At 39.0% G+C, this 19342-nt stretch overlaps 1 protein-coding gene across 1 annotated transcript in view; it reads left to right on the top strand.

Moving 5' to 3' along the window:
• LOC149203746 (uncharacterized) overlaps window positions 1-19342 on the top strand; it is a 127454-nt gene that overhangs the window by 23521 nt on the left and 84591 nt on the right. The window contains exon 2 of the mRNA XM_089401968.1: window positions 8783-9718. Coding sequence (XP_089258094.1) covers window positions 8783-9718 — 936 coding nt within the window. The remainder of the gene's footprint in view (window positions 1-8782; window positions 9719-19342) is intronic.

Genomic DNA, 19342 nt, shown 5'->3' with positions numbered 1-19342 from the left:
GACAGTACGTGGGAACACAAGTCTGTACTAGCACTTATCGTCTCAAAGTGGAGGAATCACCCAACCATCAGTGAGAACAACAGTTACCAGGCTTTACGACGCCAGAATACGTCTCTATCCTAGACTTCTAAATGTTGTGCGTTAAGTTCCAAAGAGTTGTTAGATTCATTGAATTTATTTTAAGTTGATCTTGTTTATGAAGTTTGCCATTCAGGTTCACCGCGAATGTAGATGTAATTCCTAAAATGCAATCTAAGATGATAAGCAAACTTTTTATCTTATTTGTGCAATGAAAATCCTAGCTACTAAGGAAAAGAAAGACAGAATCTTTTCACAAAGAGCAAAGAGCACACTCTAAATGCACTTTCCTAAATCAAGCCAATCAGACTGTCTATATGCAAATGCACATGCATGTATTTGTTTTCGACTTTCTTAGTATATGAATGCTAAAAAGAAAGTTGATGCACAAATCTGAATTTCTTTTCAAGCGACAAATATCAACAAGTTTCTTTTCGAAATCAAAAATGGAGACGATCACAAAACCTTACGATTTTGAAATGAATACTTGTTCTTGACACTAGAAAATTACAAATTCAGACCAAAAGCAATAGTAACAGGATAATCGACCATCAACAACAATCAAACTCTTTCCTACGATTGAAATCGACACTTGCGACAGTTTCAAATCAAAGGATGACAGTATGATTATGCTACTTTTGCAAAGGAGAACTGTAAATGACTCAACAAACACACAAAAACATCTACAGTTCTTTTGTACAAAGGAGGCAGAATAACAGCAAGGAAAAGGGGTTTCAAACAGACATATACTGATCACAGGCAGCAAAATTCAGGAATAGAACTAGAAAGAATGAATCACAGAAACAAAAACTGCACAGAGCCTAGTCTGATCAGTGCACCTGTACACAGAGAATTTGAAATGCAGCACAGCTTGTCCACTCAGGAAGTCTGCTGAAGTTCAGATTCTCTGAACAGTACCTGCGCTGGGCCAGAAACGAGACTCTGTTTGGGTTCCGGGTCACAGTTTGCAGTTCAGTTCTTGGGTTTTGGCCGAGCAAAAAGCAATCAATAATGCAACAATCAGGGGTAGATCTAAGGAGGATCTAAGAGCTATCACAAGGGAAATTATATAGTTTTTGAATCAGTTGTTTAACTCATAAACAGATCCAGTAGATGTATTGAAATAACAGTTATCTACTTTGCATTTGTTATGGCAAATGTAGTTCGAATGCTACTTGTAAGTTTATGAAACAAACAACAAAGAATGATAAACAAACAAACTAATTATCTCCCCAATGGAGTCGCCATTTTGTTACAGTGAAAAGTGTCTATATAGAACTGCTCTATCCCACTAAGGTGTGACAGCTACCTTAGAAACAAACAGAGAAAAGCTACTTTCGTTTTTCCTTTATGAATTATAGATAGAGAGGAATAGAAAGACCAACCTCTGTCTTGCGCTAATCTCTTGATTTTATTCCCCTCTTCTTTGATAGTCTTTAGCTACCTGCTCCCTTGCACGCCCAGCTTCACAAAGTACCTGTAAGATCACAGAAGCACAGCACTATACAAAGACATGGATCTATATTCATAAACAATCTAAACACATATTTCATTAAATTTGGAATTAAATAGTGGATCTCGAATTTCAAAATAACCAAAAATATCAATTATAATAATGTTCTTATAATAAAAATTTTCCAATTTTAACGAAATATGTGTTTCTAGGATCATATGTAAATTGACCATACAAATGTAACAAGCATCAATGACACAAGAGCATGGAGGAAAACTTGAATAGCTTTTATTGATAAAACAAGAAAGCGCCAAGAGGAGTTACAACCAGTTGTTCTAACCCAGCATCAACCTCCCAGCAAAGAAGCCCCTCTTCACCTCAAACGAAGCTTAGATCACCCAACAATCTGATGTTTGTCTCAAGAAACCAACAACAATTCCTTACAATATGCAAAATTCTAGCCTCCGGATCTCTGGGATGAGGGATCCATATATAGATGTCTGTAATGGAGATGAGTCAGCTCATGATTTGATTAGTGTCTTCCCTCTGATAGTTCTTGCTTCCACTTGGAGATTGATGGTCTCTTACTCATCCTTGGTCAAATTCAGTGAGGCAAGTGTCACAGGAGAAGATTTTGGAAGTTTCCATTGCCTCTCCACCTCGCGGAATGATACTTCCATTTGTCATTTCTCACCCATCGCAACCCACAGAAGGGATTTTTGAAATGCAACACACCCACACAGTCTATTTAGGTGAGATGCAATGCACTTGGCCAGTGGAGCAGCTGAAATGGTCCTGTTTTGACCAATTTTGAGTAGTTTTTCATGGAGAACTTCTGGGAGAAGCTTTAATCTGTTGACCTTGCCCCTTTAGGGGTTAGAACAACACTTTTTGGGACTTAGGAGCCCTTGATTTATGGAAATTTCATGCTTGGGGTTGTAGGGCCCAAAAATGTCTATAACACCAAGGGAAGAAAGGCGAGGTCAATGAGTTGATGCGTAAGCATCGGGAATGGCTGCAAGGAAAAGATCCAAGTGTGACCTACCCAAAACAGAGGAATTTATGACAAGAAATAGGGAAGGCATACACAGTGGGGAACTACACAACAGACTATGGGAATAAAAGGGAACAACATTCAGTCAATATGTGTGCAAAGGTATGGCATGCAATCATTCCTCTTTCTATCGACATCCATTCATTTTTCTTCAGTAAATAGAATGCTCCAGTAGCAATGGCTTCAACGTGTTCGCTGTTTCATTAACTGTTACGTTTTGTATATTTTAATTTGAATATGGAAAGGAAGAGGGAAGGTCGAAGGTCGGGAGAAATCGATGGTTAGTTCTCTTTCTCCATAAGTATCACCTCTGAATAGAGGCGGAGGACTTTTTTTTGGCAAAGGAGAGGTTGATTTTATTATGCGAATAAAGAAGACTATTTTGGTCAAGAAGAAGCCTTTTTTAGATTCATTTTCTTTTTTTTCTTTTATGTTTGGAATCAGGGTGTTGTGACTGGCATGAGGATATATATGTTTTTTTTTGTGCACAGTGAGAACATACAGTTCGTCAATAGTCTTAGTTATTAAAATATGATTTGTTACCAAGGTTAATTCATGAGTGGTTGCTAATTCGAAACCTTGTTAAACATTAGTTGCAAGTTTTATTTGTATGGAAAGGAATATGTATTCTTGTATGAGTAATTAGATTGCAATTAAGATTTAATACAACCTTGTTCATCTATGAACCATTAGTTGATTCATTTGGACTTGGAATCTGTATATGATGTTTAATCTCTTTTGTTATGCTCCTGTAGGATGGTTTAGAATAGTTAGGACTAGCATAAGTTGTTAGAATCAGTATAGATAGGATCTGATACATATAGGTTAGTTGTTTATTTTGTTGATTTAATGGAATTCTTCCTCCAGGGAGCAATCTTTCAACACCTATAATAGTTTATGGGGTCCTTTAAAACCTGTCGGAACTAGCCATTCCAAACGAAAACAGATCTAATTGGGGTCTATGATCGGGTTGGTTCCCCTTGCTGGCATAGAAAAATTCGTAGCATCAACATAACCTAAGGAAATATTCCATAGAATGTATCTATTGTGGCTAGACCCATTATCAGGCTAGAGGAATTCATTCTTTTCCACACTTATAATTTTACTTCACCACAAATTGGTGACTCCGTAGGGGATGCCCAATCCTTTTGTTTGTCTTAGATTTCATGATTTCGTGAGAACTTTTCTAGTTTCATGTTTTCCCTTTGGTTCTATTTCTTTTCTCCTATTTACTGGTCTAAGTCTAAAATTCATAGTAGCAAATCTAGTCTCTGTTTTAAAATTTTTTTATTTTTCCTTAGCTACCTTGATCAATGCACTTAATCCACTGGCAGTCGAGCTGACCATCGCGATTTGCTAAGAAACAGTCGCATCAAGCAGCCTCTGATGCATGTTGTCAGTTAGGAAGTCGTGTCAATGCTTGTAAGTGAAGATTAAGGCTTGACCCCAATCTTCGCCAGTGTGTTTTGCTCTTGTGGTTTTGACCTCGTAAGCCTTTTTTACCATTTTCTCCCTGACTAGAAAGCTTCATTTAGCTTGCTTTGTGTGCTTGCTTGGTTTAGCCCACCCTCTGATGTGTTAAGTCTGGCCCTGTGTGAAGTTCTTTTTTATTTTTTCTTTGAATCCCTCGATCAGCTCAATTTTTGGCCAAAAAGTCGCGTCGATCAGGCCATCACTACTAGTTGTAGTACTGGTGAGTTGTGCTGATCGGCGCTACTTTTGGCCCAAAAGTCACTCTGGTCTCTGAGTTAAGAAAAATCAGAATTTCTCTCATTCCAGTGCCAGTGTGTCTTGACCCTCAGACTCTCTTCTTCTACACAGAATTGACTAGAATTCTTTGTTTTCAATTGAATTAGTGAAAGATTCTCATTTGTTCTCTTATTCCGAGTGTCTCTTTTCTCTTTCCAAGCATATATTACATTGCTTGGTTTGTCGATTGAAGAATTTATGTGTTTAGTTTGTTCGATTCAGGGAAGAAGTTACTTTTAATTTCATTTATAATGCTTTGGATTTGATTGATTCTTGTTTGTTCGGAATTGTGAAAACTTTCATTTAAAGTGCTTTATATGAAAGACCCATTTTTCATTTTATGAAAAGGAGAACATCATTCTAGTTTACTTAAGCGAAATATTGCATTAGTAGTGTTATTGAGAAACTAGAATTGCATCATCATAAGCATTGGAAATGAAATGAAACTTCTTTCTTTGGTATAGGAAGATTAAGTGCATTTAGGAAATTTATTAGTGAAAGATTTCATTCTTTGATTGTTGCATTAATTTTGTGTTCTCTATCTCTCAATTAGTGACAACTTTCATCAAAGACAAAGATCTCTTTTCTCATATAGCTGCATATACGATTTTTTAGATGACAGTGGTAGGGCCTTGTAATTGAAACCTAATTCAAGATCAACTGTTATAATTTATTGAATTAACCTAAGGAAACATTGAAACTTAATGCTCACATTTAGTGGTCTAGGCTAGAGATGTGTTCCAGCGTCCTTAAACCTAGCAGCTATCATTCAATTAGGCATTAAACAACACTAGTACAGACTTGTGCTCCCCATACCATCGCATATATAAAGGGAGACCCCACTAGGTTTTAAATCCTTTATCTGTAGGAAGCCGAGTCTACCGTCTTGTAAACCTGAAACACTCAAAATAGCATTCGGAGAGATTTCCTGCCCGTCCTGCTCGATTCATCAGGAGGTACTTTGTAGTTCATGCTTACCTAGTAATCCTTTTGCCTAGAGTACCCTAAGTAGTCATTTTGATCTTTTTGACTCCCTAAATATAAAATATCACTTGAACAATTTTCCTTTCAAGCTCGTTTCAAATCGAAAGTGATAGAATCACCTTTCGTCCCTTTCTCGACTCTTAAAACATGAAAAGGAAAAGTTTTGTTTTAGTGTCTTAAAATTAACGTCCCATGAAATATTCTTGGTTAAATTTATCTTCCTTACTGATTCTTTAAAAGTCGATTCCAATGGCAACATTCCCAGAGTCTACCAGTCAAGGGTTCCCCTCGGATGGAAATCTTGGTCCTTTTCCTTCTTTTGGAAATGTTGGTGCTCCTTATATGGCAACGTTGTCCCTTCCTGGGTTAACCATTGGTTTACCTATTTGGTTATTTTCGACCTCGGTGGTCCCGAGTGTCCCAAATCATGCCCCGCCATCTCCTTCATTTGAATCACATCACGTTGATTCTAAGGTTGACCTCTGCCCTTCTTCCCCTATTTCTTCCTCTTCTTCTTCTACTTCACTTGGTGAAAGTTTGAAATCCAGTAACCAGGAGGCTAAAAAGAAGAAGAATAGGTCAGATAAGAGAGAGGCCAATTGTGTGGTTGTTACTCCAAATGCACCTCTTGTAGACAAACCTTCTAATCCTCCATGGAAGGTTAGATTCCCTTACAGGATGTGTAAGGCTGACCATCTCCTTCGGGAATGTCCTGACATTCCCAGAGTCTTAGAGGTATGGTCTCAAAATTTGGATCCGTTAAACACACATGGACAACACAAAAGATATGAAAGATAAATCATTCAGTACATTTTTTTATTAACAATAGATATACATTTATAGTACAAATATGTGACTCTTGGGTTTCAGATCCCAAGGTCTCTTGGACTCCTTAGTCTTTTCGGCTTCCACACTAACCCTTTAGGATTAGGTGTCCAACATTCCCCCCCTTAATCCGAAGGGTTATGTATGAGTCCAAGAAGAGAGCTGTAATACAAAATATGCAAAAATGCATGGCAGCACTAGGTTGAATGTGCTCTATGAAATGTTGGTAAAAAAGGGCGATCGTTTAAGGATGACCACCAACACTGGAACGCTTAGTGCAGTTCCCGGAACTCTTCCAAAACTGGCAAGAAACTGAAGTTTTCTGCTAGAGGAAGTGTTCTCAATCTGTGATGGTTTAAGGATGACCAACAACTCTGGAATGCTTAATGCAATTCCTGGAACTCTTCCAAAACTGGCAAGAAGCTGGAGTCTTCTGCTAGAGGAAGTGTTCTTAATCTGTGATGGTTTAAGGATGACCAACAACTCTGCGATTCCTGGAACTCTTCCAAAGCTGGCAAGAAGCTGGAGTCTTCTGCTAGAGGAAGTGTTCTCAATTTGTTCACGGGCATCTTTGTCTCTGGCTACAACTCTAAATCTGGTGTGGCAGGTTGTGGCTCAGGCTCGCTTGATGTGACTTTGAAGCTTGTAGATGACCATCATTTCCCCCCCTGTCAGATACAAGGTGAGAAGATGGAGAAAACTCAACTGCAAGACTGTTCAATACTCTGGAACAAGTTCTGACATGTGTTTGGAATATCTTCTTGGCTGTTGATGCCCATTGCCAAGAAGCGATCCATCCAAGATGAATCTTTGTTCTTGCAGGATGTTTATTTCTGAAGCATCTGTGTGAAGAATGACTGGTTTTGTGAAAGTGCTTACATGGATGAAGATCAAAACAATGATCTTTCAAATGGCCAACTCGGTCACAGTGTTGGCATTTCACGATCTGTTGTTTTTGTTGTTGTTGTTGCTGTGGAAGAGGGGCAGAATCTGGAACAGCTGAAGCTGAACTGTCATGAAGAGCAGGTGAACTGTCATGAATAAATCCAGCACTCTGAAACTGAATGGGCTTGGAGTAGTCTGGAATATGAAAGGACAAGTCCTTGTCATATCCAAGACCAGTTCTGTGCTTGTTGTGGACAAGCTGTTCCCAAGGTCTGATGATGGGCTTGGGAAGTGCAGACTGAGTTTCTGCATCTGCATATACAACTGTTGCCTTATTTGAATGAACTGTAACATTATTAACATGCTACTGATGGGTGGTTGTCTCAACGTTCTGAACAAAAACAGGTTCGGAATGATGTCTATGTAGCTCTTCTTGCTGTAGCTGTGATTCAAGCTGCAAAAAATCAATCTTTTCCTTGGCATTATATAAGCATGTCTGAATTTCTGAGAGAGATCCTTTGCTGATTTTTAATGTGTCATCAACAGTAGATTGTATAAGAGTTTTCATGAAATCTAATACTTCACTGATTCTGGCCATATGTCTTAATGCAGAAAAATAATATCTACTCACAATACACAACAATATCCTTTATAAATGTCAGCAAATGATCAGTGTGCAGCATAAAAGATTACAATCAGCTCACCAAAATCTTTATGAAGCAGTTGAATCAAGGAAACAATGCACTATAATGAATTTTAAGTACAATGCCACAATTAGGGCAGCAGCAACTGCAAACTTGCTTGGATCCTTCAAGTACTCCTTCACTTTCAAATCAGTATCAGCAAAAAGTTCCCAGAATCCACGTTCTTTAAAACGGACTAGTAACATGCATCTCAGCTTTTTACCCAAATCAAAAACCTCAATAGCTGGCAATTTCACAACTGTACCATTTGCATGCGGAAGCTTATCTTTCATGTGGTTCAAAAACATTCACCACTGATTTCATACTTTCATTAAAAGTCATCATATATGGAATTATCTCAATTCCAATATCTACTCATCAGCAGGCAAATTTATAACTTCTTAAACCCAATGACTCAAATCATTCAAATGCTCATCAACCCAATAAACATCACTCATATATGACCAAAATTCAATGAAACAATGTGCCCATTATTTTAATCAATGAAAGGCTTGGACTTGTCCTTACTCAATGCGCCCTTGATATTTTAGCATTGGTACAAATGATCCCCAATGAATCTCAGCCCCCTTTTACATACAAAATCAAATTACTAAAACGGCAAACACTGATATATCTCGTCCCTCCAGGTTACAAAATCAAAATATTGAAATTGTAGTCACTTCAGTTGAAACTTATATTTCCAAAGCAAGTTCTTTGCATTAAAACTGAAATTATAAGCCCTTGGACCAAAAGAGAACTGCTTACTGCTACTAGAGACTAGATATAGATTTACTTACTGCTTCTTAGATTTACTTACTCTACTAGACACCGGTCTTCAAGAAAAGAATACAGAGATAATAAATAGCATCATACTGAGAAGCAAAATTCAAAACTTCCCATGTTAACAAATGGTGATCTCACCCAAAGTATTTAGTTGGCTGCAGAGGCCTTGATGTTATTGCTCAGCATGACTGCCTTACTGAATTTCCCATAGAACCCAACGTTATTGAATATACCCTAAGCATTATAGATTTCTCTCCAGTGTTCGTTTGAATCTATCCAACGTTACAGGCAGCCGTGTATGTTTGGATACTTGAAACCACCAATCCAGCTCATGCAGCCTCCTCTGATTACAGCTAATACTGTTCTCTCTATCCTGGCCGCAGACTACCCTGTGGACAGGGTATCATGCTATGTATCAGACGATGGAGCATCGATGCTCACATTCGATTCAATGACAGAAACCTCAGAGTTTGACCGGAAATGGGTTCCTTTCTGCAAAAAGTACAGTATAGAGCCTCGGGCCCCCGATTATTACTTTTCTCAAAAAATTGATTACCTGAAAGACAAGGTGCAGCCGACCTTTGTAAAAGAGCGGCGTGCCATGAAACGAGAGTATGAAGAGTTCAAAGTGAGGATAAACGCCTTGGTTTCAAAGGCTCAGAAGACCCCTGATGAGGGGTGGGTCATGCAGGACGGAATGCCCTGGCCCGGGAACAATACTCGCGATCACCCTGGGATGATTCAGGTGTTTCTGGGAAGCAGTGGAGCCCTTGATATTGAGGGGAACGAGCTTCCTCGCCTTGTCTATGTTTCTCGTGAGAAGAGACCTGGATATCAGCACCACAAGAAAGTCGGTGCCATGAACGCCCTGGTTCGAGTCTCTGCAGTTCTAACAAATGCCCCATTCATTTTGAACCTGGATTGTGATCACTATGTCAACAACAGTAAGGCCGTGCGGGAGGCAATGTGTTTTCTCATGGATCCCCAACTTGGAAAGAAACTGTGCTATGTTCAGTTCCCTCAGAGATTTGATGGTATTGATCGCATGTTAAACACACATGGAGGCACCATGAAGGCATTTCTCCGGTTTCTGAAGGTAGCGTCGCTGGGTCTATGCTTTGCAGAGTTATTTCTCAGCACTGTGACTCATTTGGTTTATGGTATCAAATGCCACAACAAAGCTGAACCATCCTCAACAAATGATACTAGTTCTCAAAACGAAAGGTATAAACACAACGCCCTTCAAAGATTAATGCACAGAGAAACCGACCAGGAGTTTCAATGATGTGGAGATTCAACGCTCCTCTTCTAGAAAACTGAGAGACGGAAACGTTACACAGGAAAACCGTGCCAACTGTTAGGAAAATGGCGCAGACAATGATTATGGCAGAGAGGTCACAGATGTCAGTCAGGAGAGGCAGCGGATTTCTGGCAGGCAATGGCAGATAACACTTCAATGTTTAAATCAAAGGGCCAGCGTTACAAATTGAGGAATGCGCAGAGGCCATAGTGAGGAATATATTGCAGTCAGAGATACGTTCTTGCTAGGGCAGAGATGGCAGGTCTGAGCAATGAGCGTTTTTAGAGCATAGGTGAAAAAATAGCGCTGGAGAAATAACAGATTGCAGCTAAAATTTAGCTGAGACAATATTCATGAGAAAATATTCATAAAATTTATGGAAAAAATAAACTACATAGAGAGGCCATAAAACAAATGGCTCAAATTAATTTATGCAGGGCAGGAATACGCCTGCTTTGATACCATGTTAAACACACATGGACAGCAAACAATGTGAAAGATAAATCATGTGAGTTCATTTTTTTATTAACATCAGATGTACATTTATAATACAATGTTGTGACTCTTGGGTTTCAGATCCCAAGGTCTCTTGGACTCCTTAGTCTTTTCGGCTTCCACACTAACCCTTTAGGATTAGGTGTCCAACAGGATCAACCATCCCCATCGGCCTCTGGAGATCATGTTGATGTTGCATGTTTGGTTAGCGATGGTAAGAAGAAAGGTAAGATTAGATTCCCCTGTAGGTTATGTGAGGGAGAGAATCTTCTTCACCTTTGTCCTCTTATGGATAAAACTTCCAAAATTTTGGAAAACCTTGCAGCTCCTCAACCCAAACTCCCTGTTGATTCTTAGAGGCTTTCTTCTGACCCTCCCCCGGTTGGTAAAGAGATTGACTTGGATTCATATCTCGCCCTTCCTGCTCTTCCTGAGCAAGACTCTTTTTTTTTTCTGTTCCCGACCAACCATTAGTCAAACAGAGTGTCGATTTGTCTCCGCCTTCAGTTGTTCAATATGTTCCGGAAGAGAGTAGTGATCATATTGCTCATATTCTTCTTATCTCCTCAGATTCTCATGAATCGAAGAGTGACCCTCCCATCCCAATTTTTCAGGAGAGTCCCTCTCCTATTCCTGTACAACATGGGGTCAATCATATGATACCCCACCAAGTAGTTCTTTCATCTCTTCCGATTGGAGTCACTTGACTTCTTTCCACCTCCCATCTTATGTGCCTTTCCAGATCATAGTACAAGCCTATAATATGGGAGTACAAGGCACTATATTAGATGAAGGTGCATCTATTAGCATCATGTCTTCTACTACTTGGCAAGCTTTGGGTTCCCCACAGCTTGTGCCTGTCGCCCAGAATCTGTCGGCTTTCAATGGAGGAACCAATCAACCCTCAGGGATCCTTCTGAAGTTCCTTATTACTTTGGAAGGAAAGACAGTCTATATGGACGTGATGGTAGTCCAAGGTCCATTAGATTTCAGTCTTCTCCTTGGACGCGACTATGTTTATGTCATGGGAGCTCTTGTTTCTTCACATTTTCATGTGGTCTGTTTTCCATATGAAGGGACAATAGTGATCATTGATCAACCATCATTCATTGGTCACCAAGTGCCTCCTTTGCAACCATTGTCCCCTATCAACTCTTATTTGCAAGAAGTACCTTCCCCACCATAGGTCAATTATGTGGCTACCTGTTTCATCTCCACGTCTATTGATGATCACATAGATGGTATAGTACATTATTTACTAGGGCATTGGAACCCGATCTGCCTTTGTTACCAATTGACATGTATTCCTCCCAAAGCGTGGTTCTTCCATCTAGTGAACACCTCTTGGGAGCCATGTTCTCATACAGTTCATGAACAGGGTCATGAGGATAGTTCATGGTCTTGTGTCAACCTCATTAAAAAATTAAACAATGGGTGTGAGCATAGTTCTTTGTCTTGTGTCAAGCTCGTTAAAAAATGAAACAAGGGTCCTAAGGACAGTTTCTTCCTATATCAACTTTGTTTAAAAAATGAAACAGATGTCTGAGCATAGTTCCTTGTCTTGTGTCAAGCTCATTAACAAATGAAACAAGGAGTCACAAGGATAGTTCTTTTACTATGTCAACCTTGTTAAAAATGAAACAACTTCCTTTTCCAAATCGAGTCTTTGATTAAAATCTCGTAAAATCCCAATCGAGTCTTTTCTGGATCTCGAAAGTGAACCTTCATTCCATCCACCTAGTTGAATGAAATGAAGCTTGAGGGGCATGTACCTCGATTGAGTCATTATGTTGAGGGCATGCAAACTTATAGCAAGCAAAGTTTTTCATTTCAAGCTTGTGTAAACATGAAATCAAATCCAAGCAGAGTTCTCCATGGTTCAAGCTTGTGTAAAAATGAACCCATGCCCAATTTACATCTCGTGATTACTCTTTTTATCAGTTGATTTCTGCTAGATGAGCCTTGGTTGTTTCATTCCATCGCCACCATCTCTTTGGCCAATCGTATGCTTTTGCTTAGGTTTTTTGAATTTCATGAGGAACCGGAGTGATGAGTGGTTTTATTAGCTAGTATCTTGACCATTACATGTTTTGATCAGTTCCATCATTGCTGGAACTAGTTGCTACCCTTTATACCACTCATTCCTCCAGGACGAGTCACCTTTAAGCTCTTTTTTGACTCGTAAAAGGTGAAAAGATTTCCAAGTATTTTTCCCTTTTTGACTCATAAAAGAGAATAAAAATGGGGGTTCCACTTTCAGCTCTTTTATGACTCTTTAAAACTGAAAATATAGACGATCCCTTGTCATTTTGAACTCGTTAACAGATGTGAAATGTCGTGCACCCAGTATAAGTTTACCCCTTTTTCATGCCGGGAGGCACTATTTATGAAAAAGGTACTCCTTGACTGAAATGGTCAAGTGGTTCTCTCAAGTATTTTTTCTACCTTTTTGGGCTCGAGAGACACAAATGTACAAAAACGGACCATATGGAGTTTTCTTTTACGTGTCTTTTACTTCCAATTGTGTCACTGATATGTTCAAGAGATTTCCTTCTGCAATTACACTTACCTCTAATTCTTTGTATCATCCAAAATCATTGTGTATCCTCTCGTCTTGTGTCAATGATGTGCGATTCATTATGGCCCTCCTTCGACACGGTCGCTTTCCGTCGACTTCAACTCATTATCTGGGAAGTTGGCCGAGAGACTACCTTCTAGTACCTTGGAGCTTGCATGCCCTAATGGCAAGTTCTTCACACTCGACAACAAGGTCATATCATTGGCTTTCGATCGAGTGATTTCACGGGTGTTCAACTTCAGTTCTTGTATTTAAATTCCGTGAATTGTGCTGATAGTACCTTGAGGACCATTGTCATTATTAGTGATTTCTCTCACACTTTTTAATAGTTTCCATCTTTTACTGGTAATCAAGCGACTTTCAAGCGACTTTCAAATGACTTTCTAACATGTTCGACTTCAACACATCTATTTTCATGCTAGGATCTATACTTTGATCAGGTTGCGGTCAAGCGCAAGACCCTAGACTCAGATCATAAAAGTCTAGGATGCGAAGTGATATGACATGGTTATGATGATATGTATGTCTCTATCAGATTGCTGGCTACGACCAGACCATGAGTTATCATATGTGATCCTTCTAATTATTGGATGGCTGCGACCATACCTTGGTTTCATTATGCTCCTTTTGATGGATGGTTGCGCCCATACCTGGATCCATTTAGATGATCATTCTCTCGATGGTTGCGTCCATGCCACGATTCATTTATCATTTGAAAAAGATCTCAGTTTATGTATATGTATCTGTACTTGCTTGCAGGTTTTCCAATGGCAGACTATGGTTCCCCGCACTAGTTTATAAAGCATTTCATCCCTCGCTCGACGTTCACACTTTAGGGGGCATCTGTTACACAGCATTTTGTCACTGTCCCTTTACTTCCTATTCCTTGATCCTGAAGGACCTATACAGTGAACCCTGCATGCTTTTCCTTCATGAAGAAACTCCCATTGTGTCCCTCTTCATGAGCAGATAGATTCCCTTTTTCACCATTTCCCCTGAAACTTCTGTGTTGCCTAGTTTACAAGACTAGCGCTAATGGCCTTTCTCTCCCTCGTACTGATGTACAGAGATTAGCACTACTCTTTGTACCGAGTAGAGCGACTAAGCTGTGTTCCAGCTGCATCGGTCCTGTTATGGAGAGTTTTTTAAATTAGAGCCAAAGCTTCCAACTCTAGAAGCTTCGTAAAAAAAGTCTGGTAAATGGATTGGTCGGATGGGGTCGAGGATGACAGTTTGGCTCCTTTCCCCTATAATGATGGAACTACCTCAAAGGATAAGACCTTCTCCCATGAGAAGAGGATCCATCTCCCATCCATATTTCCTATATAAACCTTCCTTCTTCCCAAGCACAACCTAATCATAGTTTTTGGTTGAGTGTTGATGCTATTTTTGTTTGGAGTAGACAACAAGCTATTACTAGTTGTAGCTATCTAGTTGTGTGAGGGAGAAGTGTGATTTGGTTTGGAGTGAAGACTAAACGGAAGAGTTTTAAAACTATTTTTGTTTGAAGCCATCGTGAAAGGCTAGCAGAAGTGTGTGGGAGCCTGGTCTTGTCAAAGGAAGATTGCAATGTTAACACAAATGGTTGTAATCTCTCTTTGATATTAATAAACGAAACTATCGATTGAATTCCTACGTGTTTTGTAATATTACATATTCATGGCTTAATGTTTCTTGACTTTTTAAGTAGCTTGAATTGCAATTTGTCTATTATCATGTTTGTTTTCTGTTGTTGTTCACTTGTTTTAGGAGTTTGAAGAAGGAAGTGAGAGATTTCTGGAGCGAGCAAGTGAGGACATCATCAATCAAGATAAGTGGACCAAGAGGTAGGCCCTCTTGATTGATTCTAACCTAAGGAAATATTCCATAGAATGTATCTATTGTGGCTAGACCCATTATCGGGCTAGATGAATTTGTTCGTGTTCGCACTTATAATTTTACTTCACCACAGGCTTGATTCACAAAATGACATGCTCCCCAACCTAAAAATCCTTGAACACTCTGTGTTGATACGAATAACACTTCTATCTATCATGTGCTATCGTTAGATTCATCTTTATAACCTACATTTCCTACTCCATGTCTACTAGCATATCTGGTCTAATAAGCACCATGTTCATTGGATCACTCCAGTTGATGGGAGTATTACAACTCCACTCATATAATACCTTGAAATGACTCATCTTCAATGATTACTTATACCTATTGTTGTATGCGAAATCAACCAATGGAAGATACTCCTTCCATTTCCTCTACTGGTGCATCACATACATCCTCAACATATCCTTCAAAATTGTGTTGACCCTCTTTGTCTAACCATCTGTTTGCAGATGATAAGTTGTACTGAAGGCCAACTCTGTACCCAAGCCTACAAATATCTCCTTCCAAAACCTGGAAGTGAATTTCATATCCTTGTCCAACACAATATTCTTTGGGACACCATGTAGTCTCACTATCTCTCTAATGAACACCTATGCTACCTCACTAGTTAAATATATAGTCTTCAATGGACTAAAGTTAGCTACCTAGCTCAACCGGTCAACCACGAACATAATAGAATCATGTTGCCTCACCTTCCTCAGAAGATTTATGATGAAATCCATGGAAATGGCCTCCCATTTCCATTCTAGAATTGCTATAGGCCATAGTAAATCACCTGGATGCTTGCATGCTGCCTTTACCTACTGAAAATCTAAACATCTAACCATGAAATATGGCACTTCCTTCTTTAGATTCAGCCGATAATAAAATTTCTTTACCATCATCAAAATATTTTGATATCTTGGATGACCTGAGTATTACTTGACGTGAAACTCTCTCAAGATAAGAGTCTTGAGCTCACTACAATTCAACACATATATCTTGCCTTGAAACCTCACCAAGCCATCTTTCGTGAGATGATAGTATGGATCCTGATCACCTGTAGTCTATTGTAACCTGTACATGATCTCCATGTATTTTTCATCCCATTGTGCCACCTATAAGATCCTATCCTACAACTCTGTCCCATACCTAGAGCTCATAGCTGCTATATGATTTACCTGTACCTTCCTGCTAAGAGCATTTGTAACCTGGTTCTCCTTCCCTTTGATGTATTTTATATTGAAGCTGAACTCACTATGGGTGTCCAACCATATGGCTTTCCTGGTGTTTAGATTTAGATAGTCAAACAAATACCTCAACCCACTATAATCGCTCATTAGTACAAATATCCTACCAAGAAGATAGTGCCTCCACATTTTCAATGAATGTATGATCGTTTCTAACTCAATGTCATGTGTTGGGAAGTTCTGCTCATGCTCATTCAGTTTCCATGACTCATAGCACACTACCTATCTTTCTTGAATGAGAACTCCACCAAGTCCTCTCTTGCAAGAATTTGTACATACTACAAACTCCTGGCCTGGATCCAGAATCTTTAGCACTGGTGCATGTGTCAACAACTTCTTAAGATACTAAAAAATATCCTCACATTCCTCTTTCCATTCAAACTTTTTACCTTTCCTCTGCAATGATGTAATTGGATATGCAATGTGTGATAAGTTCCTAATGAACCTCCTGTAGTAACCTGCCAATTATTTGAATGATCTCACCTCATCAACGTTCTTACGAATTGTCGACTCCATGAAAGCCCTTATCTTTTCTGGATCTATTGAAATTCCTTCCTTGGAGATAACATGTCCTAAGTAGTGTACCTAAATCTGCAAGAAACTGCACTTCCTAAGCTTAGCATACATCTGATGCTCTCTTAGCAACCTCAACACTGCTACTAAATTCTTAACATGTTCCTCCTCATTCTTAGAATATATCAGTATGTCATCAATGAATACAATAAAAAAACTTGTCTAGATAAGGAAGCAACACACTATTCATCAAACACATAAATGTAACTGGAGAATTAGTCAAACCAAATTGAACAAAAACAAAACCATAATGCCTATACTTGGTCCTCGACGTAGACTTGAAGATATCCTCTTCCTTGATTCGTACCTGATGGTATCCCAATCTCAAGTCAATCTTAAAGAACATTTCTTCTCCGTTTAGCTGATTGAATAAATCATCAATCCTTGGCAAAGGGTATATGTTCTTGATCCTTACCTTTTTTAGCTTCCTGTAATCCATGCAAAATATCAGAGTACCATCTTTCTTCTTTACCAAAAACATTGGTGCACCCCAAGGTGATACACTAGGTGTGATGTGTCCTTTTTCCAACTTCTCCTTTAGCTACAAATTCAACTCTACCAACTTAGGTGTGCTCATCCTATAAGGTTCTTTCGATGTTGGAGTTGCCCCTGGCACTAACTCAATAGAAAAATATACCCCCCTATGATGTGGAAACTATGTAATGTCCTCAGTAAATACATCCTGAAACTCCTTCAAAACTAGGTACCTTCTCAACACATTCGCATCCTCAACCTCCTTACCCTTGTCACTAGAAATGTGCACTGCAAACATCACACAACATTTTCTGCAACTACGCTTAGTTTGCATAGCAGTAACCATCCTCACTGATGTAGGCTTATTCTTTCCCTGCAAGGTCCTCTTTTCACCACTATCATCCACACACTCAATGGCCTTGTCGAAGATATCCACTTTGGTTTTGTGAAGGTATAACCAATCCATACCCAAAATCATACTATATGAACCCAATGGAAATACATTCAAATGTGTTGTTGTAGGCATACCATTTAACTCAAATGCACAAGCTCTTACCCAATGGTGAACTCTCTCCTTTGTACGTATAGCGAACTATACCAACCAAGGTTCTACAAGCACTTTTTTTCTCAAACCACACTTATCCTCTAGGCCAGGACTAATATAACTATAGGTAGATCTAGGATCAATAGAAATAGAAACAACTTGATCACAAAGCTTACCATCCATCTCAATGATCAATGTCTAATGGTCTACCTGCCTATTGTCCATAGTTGCATATATCCGAGGAATTCTATGACCAAAATCACCAATTGTATGCACCTCCTAATCATTGTAGATCTAGGGTCTACCACCACTCTGGTACAATGGACAATCCCTATTATGATGATTCTTACAACATATTCAACATTGCAATGGTTCTCTACCAACACCTATATTTTGTTGCTATCGATGTCCTTTCTTAGTTTTTTTTGAATCTCTTACAAGGAACTGCATTTCCTTTCTCACTTGCATCTTGAGGTCTTCCTCTCTTTGATGTCCATTTTCCTTTAGATTTCTCATTTCCTTTCAAGTCATGCTTCGATTCAACTTTGCGCTTCAACTGCTCATAACAATGCTTCAACTTTCGGATGGCCTCCTGCAATGATCTTGGTCTTCTCCTCCTTGAGGTAAGGCACATATCTCAACTGCTCCAGAAACCTGCTAGTATACTCCTTGTTTGTCATAGAACCCATTCGCAACTCATAAAACTCCTTAGCTTTGTTAGCATAGTACCTCTCCGAGAAGTAATTCTTATTGAAGAGAATTTCAAATGCATGCCAAGTCAAATCATCTTGATCAACACCTTTAGCATTCTTCACATATTCCCACCAAATATTTTCTTTACCTTTGAGACTGAAAAGGGCTATCCTTGCTTTAATGTTTTCTAAATATTTATGAAATTTAAATAATTTCCTCATGCTAAGCGGCCATGCCTCTGCATCCTATGATTTTTTCATCTCTCATCAAAGGTAGGTGGCTTCACCTTCTTGAACTCATCTGAAAAGTATCCCCATCACTCCTCCTATAAGGATGGTAACGATGACAATCATGATGCATGTCCAAACCAGAACTAAAATAATATATGTTTACATGACCTCTCCTATTCGATGTGTCAAACAACCTATGATCCCTGATCATGTCAGATCTATCCTACCTGTGACCACCATAAGACCTATGTCTAATAGGAGATATACTCCCATATGCCCCATTAGTTTTTTCCTCCTTTCCATGGCTGATCTAAAGTGGCCCTTGTCGCTGCAATTCTGACAATGTTTGAAGTAGTATTGCATTCACTTCTTCTTGTTTCTCTTATTCCTACATGATTTTATCATTGTCTGCTTTGCAACTCCTTATTTCTTCCCACAAGATTCTCAATGTGTCTGCCAAATCTCAAGAATTCCCCACACAACATTGCTCATCTAATGCATAGGCAGATTCTATGTATTCTACCACCTTGCTAGCCATTTGATCTCTTTCCTACAAGGCATATAATGGTAGCTAAACCAATTACAATAAACAAACATACCTTAGAATAATTTGGGGAGGATACCTTGTCTTCAATATCATAAAATCAATGTGATACATATATAACATAATCATAATAGCATACAGGCATATATAGAATAAATGCATGAACACATAAGCATCCTTCTAGGCATAATCCAGTCATCAATGCAAGGCCATATCAAAAATGCATGCTATGACCTTATGCATGACAAAAACTATTATTCCATTGTACACATTGCCACATGAAACCAACAACATGCTTAAGAAATAC

The sequence above is a fragment of the Pinus tabuliformis genome, chromosome 2_1 (assembly GCF_031772625.1).
Source record: "Pinus tabuliformis cultivar Carrire ecotype Pingquan chromosome 2_1, CPIR1, whole genome shotgun sequence".
Classification (NCBI taxonomy): Eukaryota; Viridiplantae; Streptophyta; class Pinopsida; order Pinales; family Pinaceae; genus Pinus; species Pinus tabuliformis.
This window is presented reverse-complemented; position numbering and strand designations above follow the sequence as displayed.